This window comes from Tachysurus vachellii, chromosome 15, assembly GCF_030014155.1.
Source record: "Tachysurus vachellii isolate PV-2020 chromosome 15, HZAU_Pvac_v1, whole genome shotgun sequence".
In the NCBI taxonomy this organism is placed as follows: Eukaryota; Metazoa; Chordata; class Actinopteri; order Siluriformes; family Bagridae; genus Tachysurus; species Tachysurus vachellii.
In genome coordinates, this window is record NC_083474.1 from 10,396,518 (window position 1) to 10,410,410 (window position 13,893).

The 13,893-nt window shown below is 36.1% G+C and overlaps 1 protein-coding gene across 1 annotated transcript; it reads right to left on the reverse strand.

Annotated features, from left to right (window-relative positions):
- Window positions 1–225: 225 nt before the first annotated feature.
- On the reverse strand, window positions 226–13,874 carry tlcd2 (TLC domain containing 2). The gene is made up of 4 exons (XM_060887698.1): window positions 13,438–13,874; window positions 13,202–13,284; window positions 10,629–10,711; window positions 226–1,530 (listed from the first exon to the last, which is right to left on the reverse strand). Exons 1-4 carry the CDS (start codon window positions 13,614–13,616, stop codon window positions 1,147–1,149), a joined length of 729 nt encoding a protein of 242 aa, XP_060743681.1. The 5' UTR covers window positions 13,617–13,874; the 3' UTR covers window positions 226–1,146.
- Between the last annotated feature and the right edge of the window lie 19 nt (window positions 13,875–13,893).

A 13,893-nucleotide genomic window follows, 5' to 3' on the forward strand; every position in this document is an offset into this window, starting at 1 on the left:
TATATATATATATATATATATATATATATACATATATATATACACACACACACACACATATATATATACATATACGTATATATACATATATATACATATATATATATATATATATATATATATGTATATATATGTATATATACGTATATGTATATATATATATGTGTGTGTGTGTATCATTACAAAATTTGAGTAAAAATAAATTACAAAAATATACCAAAAAAAGTCATTAAAAATTGTTCCTGTTTCACAATACTGGTACAGTTTTAACAGTTTCCTCTAAATACACTGAGCACTACCGTATACAGCTACCATGAGGTCATAGTGACAGTCAATATTTTCCTGTCCCTAGGTTAACTATCAACTGTGAAATTTATCAGAAATCAGAGGATTTGAGTACAGCATTGAGGCATTGGCCCTGCATTAACTAAGACAGATGACATTCATATAACAGTCACAGTCAATCACAGTTAAACAACCTGATCAAAAGCATTTTACAAATAAAATCATTCAGTTTTTGGTTAGTCTTTGGTCAGTTACCAGCTCTGGTCAGTGTTATGCAGGCAAACAGTCAGAACTGTGTCACTCTGCTAGAACTGATAACAGGCCCTGAACATACAGACACAGAGAGCAAAGAGAAAAGGACTAACTGCTACAAGATTATACAGTAGCAGAGGTAGGTTTTAAAAAGGCTAAACAAACATTCATGAGATCTCTGCGAGGCATATGTATGGGATCTTATAAAGACTGTTAGTCCATTATGTATTGGTGTGTTTAGACTTAAGTCAGTTGTTAGTAAATGCGTTTAACAGCAAATTTGTGATGGTGCAGTTTAATCAGGGACTGAAAGTTCTGCACTCCTGCCATCATACCTACAAACAGACACCATTAGATGGTGTTATTAATAATAACACCATTAATGCCAACGTTTTAAATGTTCAAGTAGATTTATCAGATTTTTACCATAAGCCGCTGACAAGCTTTGGGTTTAATTCTCCTAGCGAATTACACTTCTAAAGGCATGGAATTATTCAGAGGAATTTCATTGGAAATGACACAGATGCCAGCATCTGCACGGTTTGGAACATGAGGCTCTGGGTGAAGTTAATGTAGTTCAGATACAGAAAATAGTGCTTTCCTGCACCATTACATGTCCTTGTCTTTCTTGATCTCTTTTTCGCGGCTGGACTTGAGGAAGTCAGTACGGAGCAACCGGTAGAACAGAACAATGTTCATGAGGGTCATGATGGCCAGACCCACGCTGCCCACCGTGTAGCTGAAAAGGGGAATATGATCACGGTTCAGCACCAACCAGCGTGTCATCCATGCCAGCGTGTTGATGCGGAACACAACATACGTGCCCAGGTTGATCATGCTGTTCACACGGTACACCGTGCTCTTGGCGGTACTGGCCATCCGCAACATCTGCCTCAGGTGCAGGAAGATGGAGTTGATCTCCACAAGCAGGGCCACAACTGCAAAACCCACATAGCGACATGTCAGCACCGACAGCCCAAAGCAGGAAATCACCTGTAAAAACACAAGATTAAACACTGTTAGCGTTAAAGCTGCACATTACATCAATTTTCTTTTAAAAATAGTGACAGTGCAGAATTACTCTAAAAGAATTTCTTATAGGATTGTACATATTTTGATACATTTCCTTTGTGATTTAAAAAAAAAAAAAGAAGAAATTTTGCCCCAGAAATATAATGCATTTTTCAGTTTGTTTTAATATATTAAAAATGCATATTAAGCTTACATTTCACAACATATTACATCTAAACAACAAAGTATATGACAACAATAACGATAGTGACTGTAGTTTATAAGAAGACTGCTTGGTTATGAGGTGAGTGTATATTACACAGTGATTTCTGTGGAAGTGGGCGGATGTGTTGATGTAAGCACTTAGGATCGCGGTTCTAGCGTGGTTTAGAAGAGTGGTTCTGGGATGCTGCCTATCTTTCCATTAGTGTGTCCAATGAATATACAAACTGAAAACAGAAGATGTGTGTGCCTGCTGCTGTATATACTTAGAGATGTTAGTAAGTTCTTGACATGTTATTTGTTCTATATTGAAAAGGAACTAAAAAAAAGATTAGTCAGAATCCATGTGATGACATTAACATAAAATATGCTGTAGCTTCTTATATCCATGTGATGTACATGTCCGGTCAGCTACACGTCATAAAACACCTTTTTCCATTTTCATTTCTGGAAAACAGGCATTTATATGTATGTATATAATACTAACCAAACAAAATATTATACAAGTAAGTTGCTAGGCTGTACATCATGTTGCTCTGTGTGACTGTTGTTGAATTTTTTTCTCCAGCTGTTTACTGATGTATGAATCATCCCATTGCACACACTGTTATCTCATCATGACGACGAGCAGCTGAGGTTACGAACACAAAGGCACAATTGACCTGAGATGTGCTGCTGAGATCACACTGCATGGCACTAATCCTTATCATTATTTATCTGTCTGTGTGTCATCAAGCAGCTCTTGACACAGGGACTGGTCAAATCAAACCCTTTAAACAAGTATATTTCTATAAAAAGTTATGTTTTTACTTTAACTTGATTTCCTAAATAAAAATCTAAAACATTTTTTTTTTAAATCTCACATTCCAGACTAGAAAAAAAAAAACACTTTTAGAAATCTAAGAACCCTTGAAAAAACCATGTCTGGAGTATAGAAACATTTTATATTTTATTTATACATTTAAAATGTATTATATAGTATTTATAGAGTATTTATACATATTAATGTCTGTTAATGATTTAAATAGTAAATTTCATTTCTAATTTATTCAAAGACATTATTGTGCCCTCTTCTATTAAAATGGTGTCTATCAACTTTGTAAAAACAAAAATTTGTAACACATGTTGGCTTATAATATATTTACTCTGGCATTAATATATTACTCAAATATTCTCAAAGATGGAGATATGTTTAAAGAGCAAACGTCTTCTTCTTCATCCATCAATTATAAAAAATAATTTTACACATTTGCCACAGCAGTTAATGAGTACTTTTACTGTAATTGGACAGTCTGAATGATAATTTTGCACATGCCTCATGCATTAGTCTGCATCTTGTTCAGTAAGCTGCAAAAACCCTCCACTGGGTGGCGTCCTGGGTCCATTGATTTGAAAGTCGGACTTTGATTCTATTGCTTAAATCAGTTCTCTGGGTTAACAATGACGTGCTTGTTTAACTGTGACCAAAACAAGAATGTATTAAAAATGAATACATTACACACCTCAACTGTTTGTCAACTTCAGACTTTCTTAGCGACATGCATCGTCATTGCCAAATGGACAGACTTGTATAATAAATGTTTTATTATAGTCAGTAATGCAGTCTTTATACAGGCAGCCAGCAAACATGTCTAAGCCCATAACACACACACAAACATAAGTGCTTTGGTAAGAGACCATTAGGCCTGATGCTTCCCAGCCCAATCCAAAAAGCTAGAAACGCCTCAGACGGCCCTGTCCAAACTAACACACAACACAGCTGGGGCCAGCGTTCAACATTGTCACAACTGCAACAACATTCACATTGACAGGGAAAATAGTGGCTGCTAATTCAGCACAAACTGGCACATTCCTCACAGTGTGCTCTTTTCTGCAGCCAATGATGTCTGTTTGTTTTCAACCAAGCATGTCATGTGTGGTTTTTTAAGTACAAGGAACAGCTTGCTTGTAAATTAGCACACTATAAACATAAAAGGTTGTATCGTAAACATGTCCACCTAAATACACTGTGCATGTGGAATCCCCTTATGGTTAATATGATTTAGTTATAAGAAAGTATGAATTTGCTTTAAATTTGGAAAATAAAATCAATACTGGAAAATGTAATGCTTAACGAAGTATCTCTCTCAGTCCTTCAGGCCTCAAACTCTTTTCAGTATTATAGACTGGATATGTATCACTTGACTTTATTTTACAGATTGATTTATTTTATTACTTTTAAACAATTGATCAACCCTTAGTCAGACACTGCAGACTTAGTCAGACATTGGTAATCGACATATAACCTTTTCTGAACCAATGCTGTTATACAAAAACACCCTTATAAGCTTTATCTTTTGTTATCATCCTTCATCCAATTCAGAGAGATGGAAAAATTGCAGCATTCCTAAACTTGGACTGACTTAACTACATTCAAAAATGAGTTGTTACAATAACAACTGGACAACACATGGTTGCTAAAAGTGGGAAACAAAGTCCAGAACAGATCTTGTGTAAACTGAGGTCTTAAGGTGTGCCTCAATGCCGTGGTGGTTTATATGTTTTTATGATGGTCCCATTATAGGGAAATGATGAACATAGAACTTCCTGCCTTTAAAAAAAAAAAAGAAGTTAGACTACAGTGAAGAGAAGATCCAGCAGCCATAAGAGACAGAGAGCGTAAACAAGCCAGATAAGAAGAACAAAACCAATGGGATGATACTGAATGATAGACAGACAAAACACTTTGATGACTTCCTCCACCAAACAGACTTCTTGTTCCCAATGAATAGAATGATCTGCCATCAGAGCCTGAGCTATCTTGAGCCTGTGCCCTATGGTACACTTAACACTGAACTGCTGCCTCCCTTATCTAAACAAAGACCAGCACACGATGTGAATGTCATCACATTCTACAACCCTGGCCCCTCCCGTGACAAGCAACTATACAAGGAGAGTTTCCAGTGTATGGGCATTACTTAAATATACAGTAATATCCATATCTCTTCTGCTGCTTCCTGGTCATCACCATGCATCTTCTCCAAGAACATATTGTTCTTAGCATCTATTTAGTGTTTAGAGAACTACAGTTACATCCATAGCAAGCATATTTCATTCTAGTCCCGGTACAGCGGACAGTGTAGAAATGACTGTGGTATTCGTATATACACTAAAAATGTGGAAGATACCGACCAAAAACACTTGAATTTAATCTAACATGCTGCTTTGACATTCTACTTCCAGATTATCTAAAATGTCTTTTTAAATGGATCTGTAAACTGACTGTGTTTATATACAATTTTTCCAAAGTTACCAAAAAAAAACACCTAACCAGATAACTATATCGTAAGCAACAGTATAGAAAAATTAAAGACACCTCTTTCAAAAATTCCATCTGATACAAGTATTTAATACAATCATATTTCTAGATCTTGTTGCTACTTTAGATGAAGCTAACAATAAGAAACTCTTAGACTGGAAAAGTGAGTAGGATTAGTATTGAAACCCAGCTGCATTCTTAGTAGGCAGGTGATACTTTCGCAGGATTTAACCACAGACATGTAAAGTGCCTTGAAGCTCAGTTCTTGAGTTTTTCCTGTTTAACATCTATATGCTCCCACCAGGCCAAATCCTGTACATAAAAAATATTTTTCATAGAATTTCTGTGTCAGTAAACAACTGAATGAGCTGCAAATTTCTTAATTTAAAACAGAATTTTTTTTTTTTAAATAAGCAAAAGATCAAGGCTACCAAGACACACTGGGTATCTATCAAGAATCTAGAGCTCTCTAAAGAACAACCTTATTATAGATTCAGATCCATTCAGATGTCTATGTAGTGACTTCAAAACAGGATGAATTAGATGAATACTTTTAGAGAACTAGAAGATTAATTATAAATACATATTAGGTTTGTTTCTAGAAGAGACGATGAAAACCATCTCTATAATAATTTAAATCACACACCAAGACTACAGGTCCTGAAACACAGGCAATGTCTTTCCATATATAATGGAGAGACATTTTGAACAAATGGTGGCTTATTGAGGAAACGAACTCATGTCTAATGTGTCGTATGCACTGCGGATGCAGTCAATTATAGCTACTAGCCTCAGGGCATCTTTGAACAGCTGATAGCTGAGCAGACAGGTGGAACAACCACCATGTACAGGTGTCACACACACAAGCACTTGCTCCAAGACACTAAATTTAAAAGGTATTTATTATCTGTAATGCCCACACACAGATTTATATTTAAAGCCCTCACATTTCTCCTACTATACATACCAGCAACATAAACAAAGACCCTGCCAAATCATCAGTATGTGAGGTACAAAGCACCAGATAGTACAAGGGAGAGCAAACAGTGGATAAAAAAATAGAGAAAATACAAAGTGGTGTATTAAGGTGTGGCTAAACACACCAGTGGAAAAAAGAGGTAAACAGAAGTAAGTATATTTAAAACATGATCGTCGTACTGACTGTGAATGACTGTGACTGAATTTCTGAGGCATGCCAGTGGTATTTTGGTCATGGGTGGAAGATTTAGGGAGCTCCCATGACAAAAGAAATTCCTGCTACCTTGTCACTCATAGCCACACCAAAATCCACGTCATGTAGTTAGTCACTCTGGAGTGTACACTCCTTAGAACTCTTAACTTATCTGTAAGCATGAAAAACTAAATATGAGAGGAATGTCTCTGAGAGGATCTGGACATTCTAATAGTACAACATAATGAAGGTGTTCTTTAGGTGCACAAAACATTAACGCAAACTCACTAAAAAAAAAAAAAAGACAATTATTTAATATTTTATGCACCAAAGTGTTAAGAAATTATGGTGCAAAATGTTTTGTGTACAAGTGTGAACTTTAAAATCCCACTCACGCCTCAGTTGGACAATGGGTGTGATTACACACAAGAGCCTCTTCCTGTCCTTGTTCTTTATCGTAATGTGCAAATGAAGCTGTGAACATGAGCACACACGAGGACAAAGTCCGGACAAGGGGCAACCATGTATGTGGTGCATTAAGAGACTTTCACTTAGGACAGAAAAATGTTTTTAACATTGCAAAACTGCACTTTTTGTTCTTAACAAGGAGAGATAAATAGTCAAATATTTCCAAAACTGTGATACAGATACAAAAACAAGCCACACAAACACACAACCAAGGTTTCCAGAGGAACCAGAAGCAAATGTAGAAGCACTAAAATATCTAAACCATGCTCAGCTGACATCTAGGCTTAGCTGATCTCAAGCTGTTGATGAGAAACATTCAATTGGTATTCCTCAGGGCTGAAGACCAGTTTATTTTGTTTATTTATTTCTATTTATTTTAGTCTCAACAACATTTACACAAAATTTCATTCCAATGCCTTTAGTACATAAGACACAATTATGTGAGGTCTGAAGTTTTTACATTTCTGATCACACACTGGTTTGTGTTGTGAACCTTCTAGTCATCATTAAAATCACATTTTCGTCAGTTAGTCAAGGTTTCGTGTATAATCCATACTAAGCTTTAAAAAAAAAAAGATGGCAGAAATTCAATTACTATAAAACTAAACGGATTATTTATTAGACAGACTGTTGCTTAGCAACAGAGAAGAGACACTTCACTCTTCTAAACAAGAACACAGCTGATTACAAGGACCCTTAAGCCACCTAAGCTACATAGAACAGTGGAAGAAGTAAAGCAGTAGGAGCTCAGAATGACAAATTGAACTGTATTTGTCTAAAGAATATTTATATGACAAAATAAATCTTCAATCCTTAAACACACAAATATGTTGTTCTTTCTGTTTTCCTGGAGAGAATGGGAATTGCTGTAGTACTTATGGCTGAGCTGGCATTGAGTGTTGTTCTGAAAGGATTAATGAGAGTGTTGTGTCGTGTGTGGGGGAGGAACATAGAGATGGATTTTCCAGATCAAGGGAAGGGTCTATAAGAGTGTGTGTGAGAAATTGGAATAACTGGAGTTGGGGGAAGGGCAAAATGACTTGTTTTCAATTGGGGTCTCCTTTCTAGAACCCAGATGCATTTGCCCAGAACATGTGGAGAGCAGATGTTGCTGCTTCTGTTAGAAAAAGAAGTGCTGAAGAAAGGGAACTCCTGATACCTGAATTAAATACACACCCCTTCCTTTCTCTCTCTTTTGCTACCTTCCGTTTGCCATTGTTTACAATCCCAATTTCCAGCATTCTAAAACGGTAACTCTTGCCCTATATTTCTTAGTATACATGTTACACTTTAACACAGCTAATATGAGGATGACCTGATAAGTAAAAGGCTTATTGGTGTTATAAAAAGTCTACACAAATGGCAGGGAAGCAATACAAAAGCTACAAAAAACCCACCCAAAAAATACATACATCCAACCTCCCAGAACCATGTGGAATAATGTCTTATGGTCTGATGAAACCAAAGTTGAATTTTTTTCCAATAAAAACAGAGCATGTCATTAAAAGAACACCATCTCCACACTGAAGCATGAAGGTGGCAGCATCAGGAGGGAGTGAATAAAGAATAGATACTTTTCAGATACCAGTGAAAATATTGCCAAAACATTTAAGATGAAAAGACATTTCAACTTTTTTTTTTGCGATAATGACCTGAAGCACGACCACAAATCAACAAAGAAATGGCTTTACCAAAACAAGCTCAAGGTTTTGGAATGGACCAAATAGATCTATATCAAATGTAAAATCTTTGGGGTGACCAGAAGTGGGCTGTGCACAGGAGATGCCCAACCAACCGGTTTACTGTACATTTTTTTCTGTTTATCTTTTTTCCTTATTATTTTTGCAAACATTGCATTTTTTTAATATACTGTATAGCTTGCAATTTCACAATAAAGGTGGGAAAGGTTCTGACAGGATTTAAAAGGGGTGTGTAGACTTTTTATGTCAACTGAGCTACTTTAGCATATTATCTTAATAAAATAAATACAATTAACTTTTTTCTAACAATAAAAATGTAGAACTCTATTGCTGTGTTTTTTTCTAACAATAAAAATTTAGAACTCTATTGCTGTGTCTACCACATACTTTAGTTACTGCTGGAGTTCTAAATGGAAAGCATTAGCTCTGAATGGAAATCTTTAGTTCCCAGACAATGGAACTGTGCAGAAGACTAATTGACTAATTGCAGAGGTTTAAATGATTAGTTGATGTTTTTTTGCAGGCACAAAATAAACACAGCTCCTTGGTCCTACAGATAACATGATTATTTAAGATGAATGAATGAATGAATGCTTAATTGCTTCAGTTAAAAAATGGGAAGCAAGTTTATTGACATTTTGGTGAAGAGTAAACTTGTTCCTGTTTTGATTTTGATTGAAGTGTCAATTTAATATCTGATCACCTATCTGACCAGCAGCAAACAGCAAAACTTTAGGAAAAAAACTTTAGGAAAATAGGACATAATTGATGTCTCATGACTCTTATCACAAGCTTCCACTTCATTTAGCAAACTCAATTCTGCTAAATAACAGGGGGATGAAATTAATTTACCCTGGACCACCTGAGATAAATGAAATAGACAAAATACACATTGGTGGAACTCTTGAAATTGTTTTTCCATGTATGTGTTTACTTTGAAATGCTTGCTCTGTAGGATGAAACTTTCACTTTCCACTCCATCACCTTGGAAAGCCACAATATTTCCAGACACATCTGCCAACTGGTACAGCCTATGTACAAAGCTAAATGCTTTTATAGGAACAATAAATCTTTCTTCATTTTTCCACTTATTCCATTAACACAGAAAAGTCTGTTGAAAATAACCTTAACTATAAACTAAGCCAGAATTACCAAAGACTACTTATGCTATCCAAAAGTGAATTGTTGTACTGTTTGTGTTTATTAATATTTGGTCAAGCAATACATCCTCTTCTGTTCCACACATTAGGGTTTTTTTTCATTTTCTCTGGAGGAACAGGAAGTTCAAGAGCTAGAGAGGAAAGTCTCTTTACTGCAAAAAAGCCAGTATCCATAATCTACTTCTACTTGTAGTTCTAAATCTACATGAACACTCTGGCTAGTTCTACAAGAACATGGCTGCAAAAATTCCTTCCCATAGAACCTTACATGACTAAGCTTTATTGTGAGGACAAAAATATCTGCCAGACAAGTGTGATCTGATGGTAATGAAATGTGTCCATTAACTACTTGACAGCATTCTTCTTTAATGCTGCATGCAAATGCACCAATACTTTATGCATCACAACAGCTTGAAGCTGAGAAGAAAGATACATGTGGTGGCGACGGACTATTCACAGTTCCATTGAGAATCTGGTGGCATTTTCAGTCCAGACATTTCAATGAATGAGCTCCCAGGAAAAGACTGGACAAGAATAAAAAAAGACTGGAGCTGGCGTCCTGCTTTGCACAGAAGAACCATACAGTGATGTAAACACATTCACAAAGCCTCTGCATCCTACCAGGACAACAGATTATTGCTCCAGGGATATATTTAAAATATATATTCAGATATATTTAAAATATTTTAGATAAGATAAGATTAAGATATATTAAGATTCAGATATATTACTGATAAAATGTATTTACTTGATTTGTTTCAAACAGGTTTGCGTGTACATACACTACATGCATTTTGTATTCTTTATATTCATTTTAAGTGTCTCCAAACCACAGATAACAGAAGATAAATGGGGCCCTGCTTTAGTTTAAATATGTAACCGGTTGTGAGACAGGTTGAACAGTTTGAGGAAACAAGACACGCAGGCAGGAATATCAGGAATAGCAGCAATCGCACAGTCTGGTTTCTATAATACTCCTTTCACATGGCAGTACTTTGATACTTTCAGTCATTTTATCTCTTGCCTTACATCTTTATTAGCATTTCTATGTCTATACTCACCACCATGTGATGAAAAAGGAGCTCCCATGTTTGGTTGATCTTCTGACTGAAAACCATGTCAAAGAAGTCATATATGAAGTATCCTAGAAGAAACACATACTAATTAATGTCTCAATAAAATCTGCTTATGGAAAAAAAAGCAACTTGTAGCATTTCAAGTACTTAAGGGCATAGCTCCCAAAACGATGGTAACCAAGATGCCAGTGACAGAGGGCTATTTATAACACATCTCCCACTATGAAGGTATCTATAGAAACGGAGTGGCAGAGAATGAACAGAACAAAATATTAAAAAGATCCCACATATGTATTCAGCATTAGATAAGCATTTCAGTATAATGGCCATTATTTGGTATTGAAATGGCATGATGTGGCTTTATTCTTATTTATATAGGACTCTTAAGTGCTTATTGTGCTGAATTTGAGATGTTTTGCTTTGAAATTCAATTCAAAGAAACATTTTCCTGAGAAATCCCACCATGAGATCACTGATTATTTATATTGATTACACTGATTATCTATAACCAGAGTACCTGATTGTACTTTATTCTTTAAATGGTAACCAAAGAATTGATAAACACTTTCCAAAAAAAAGGAAGGGTTATCTATGACGGCATTCTTATCTCTACAAATTTGTGTTGCTGTGACACGTTATATACAAGACATCTGTTGTTTGTTATGTGCAGACTTTGAACACCAACAATGCAACATTCTGGGTCAATGAGCTGTTGGTTATGTGTAAGGAACTGAATGCAAAAAGTTTTTCAACTCATGACGCTGGTGGGAGGAGTACAATTTTTAGCATAATAAAACTATAGATGCACATCTGTGACATTATCGGATTTATACAATAAACTTTTCATTCATGTAGAGTCATGTGACTAAAGGCCTGGGTGCATGTGCCTGGGACGGATCATAAAGCCACAAAGCTGCTCATTGACTCTCCAGCCACAGCTAACCTCTGCCAACTCCACGAGTGGGATACATTAGGATTTTAAAATATCTCTGGAATTTGGAAATTTGTGCTTGCTACTGGAAATTTCAATATCTGCTCCCTGGCCAACATCTGCTTTAACAGCCAAAGCTCTAAATAACAGACTTACTAACAAAATAATAAAATAAAATTAAAAAAAAATCTAGATTATACTTGTGTGCAAGGGTTTATTTCTACTACAAGGCCACACTAGGGTTTTAAAAAATAATTATATATATATATTTAACTTAATTTGCCCAACATTTAGCACAACACTGCATTACACCTAGCACCTAGATTAATCAGATTTTTCCAAAATATTCCTATAAATGTACGTTATAATAGTAAACTAAGACATTAAATTGGAAAATGCCTTATTATTGTCAAATTAATCAATTATTTAGCAGATTTGATTACTCAAGCCTTCATGTGCAACTAAGAAGCATGTGATGTATCAGGTGTATACGGATACAATCACGATAAAAACACAAACTTGTACGTGCAAAATGTGAAAACCCAATCAGTTATACACGCAGACACATACTTAGCAGTTTTATAGCAGCTTTCTTTCGCAGTTAATACTGCTTACAAGTTTCGGTCATGTTGTGTACTCCTGCAACAGTTTTTATTTTGCCTGGGTACTAAAGATGAAAAATAGTTTGACAGCTAGAATGCTATTTGAAACAACCCTCATGTGAGAGTTTCTGTCCATTACTAGTGCAATTTGTTGATAAACCCAGAATAGAATATACATCCTGAGACCTAGGTTTGTATGCCATTTGTTACTGGGAGGGAAGGATGTGGCATGACCTTATAGATCAGATCCAGCTCTGTTTGGGTGAGAATTTGCCTCTAGTCTAATGGGATGGTGTTAAAAACCACCCCATTCTCCATAGATAGCTCTACAATGGACTGCATAAAAGATGGAGTGCTTTAGTAAAACTGGTCAGTCCAAAGCTGTCTGTGCATTATACCAATTTTTAGTTTTGGACAGTTCTTTAACAGCACATTCGGTGCAGTTAGACCGATCTGAGCCTTTAAATTCACTTTTTTTTTAATGTTTTTAAGTTAATTTTATTTTAGTTTTTTATTTATTAATGAAACAAAAGGTTCTTCTTTGGCCAGATTAAGCTACAATTATATTAATAGCATAAACACAGGTTTTAATCCCTTTCAGACTTCAGCTGGAATGTCACCGTTTCTGTCAAAAATTTATGCTTCTTCTCTATTATTACTATGACGTCACACCAAGACAAATTCCTGTACATGTAGATAGACCATACAATCCCTGGCAATAAACCTGATTCTGAACTTCCAGAACAGGAGTTATTTTCCCCAATAACTCGTTGCTACAGAACACAATATACAGTATATTTAAAGCCCTACGACAAACTGTGTCGGGATTCAGGAGATTCCACCGGAGATGAATCAAAATGCACTTTTTTTTATTCCCCGACGCAGCGCATCACTACTGAGTACCAGAACATCTTATATCTGAGTAAGAAGTAACATCCTTACTATAGTATCATCCTAAATAGTCAGTCTAATCCAGTATCGTGTATGTAAACCATGCGATCGAGCTTGCTACCTGCTTCACTTACCGATTGACACACACACCAAAGCATGTGAGAGGACGGAGTGTGTTTCAATCAAATCTTCAGCCATCTGGGGGTGCATATAAAAACTAGGAAAGAGGAGCAGTCACTTTTTTTATTATTATTAACATCAATGGATATGAAGGAGTGATCAGAAGTGTGTGAAAGCAACAGGTGAGTGTGCGCACCTGTATAGTGTGTGTGTGTGTGCGTGTGTGTGAAGGTGAATGCTGAACACTCACCAAAGCACAGCCCAGATTCCTGTGATGAGGCTGTGAACGAAAGATGTGGAGATGTTTCTCCATTTCCATATATTCCTCTGAGCCGTTTCTGGGACGTAGAGTTTACCAAGTCCACGATTTACTAGATTGAAGAAGCCCACAGACGCGCCGGTTGTCAGCAGCACTGACTGTAACTCCATGTTGTTTTCTAGCTCTGGTTTTGTCTGTCTGATGGCTTAAACCCCGTGTTTTCACGCGTACCGAGTCAGTAACAGTACACACGCCTCACCATTTCAAAATGTCTATTCTACTAAAAGCTAAATGCGTCGTAGAAAGAAAAAAACGTCGTCTGCGTTTATGTAGAAACAACACTTGGTCGCAGTGATCGCCGGATTCAGTGTAGAGATTGAGTGGGAATTGGTTGTGTGCGTATTCGTGGTGTTACAAAACGCTTGTATAACTTTTTTCCCTCCGCAC

Excerpts from the sequence above, each read along its gene's own strand:
- tlcd2 (XM_060887698.1), bottom strand. The coding sequence starts at position 13,616 with ATGGAGTTACAGTCAGTGCTGCTGACAACCGGCGCGTCTGTGGGCTTC. Across the intron at positions 13,285-13,437 it reads GGAATCTGGGCTGTGCTTTG|TTTTTATATGCACCCCCAGA; the intron begins GTGAGTGTTCAG and ends CCTCTTTCCTAG. Across the intron at positions 10,712-13,201 it reads TTTGGTGTGTGTGTCAATCG|GATACTTCATATATGACTTC; the intron begins GTAAGTGAAGCA and ends TGTTTCTTCTAG.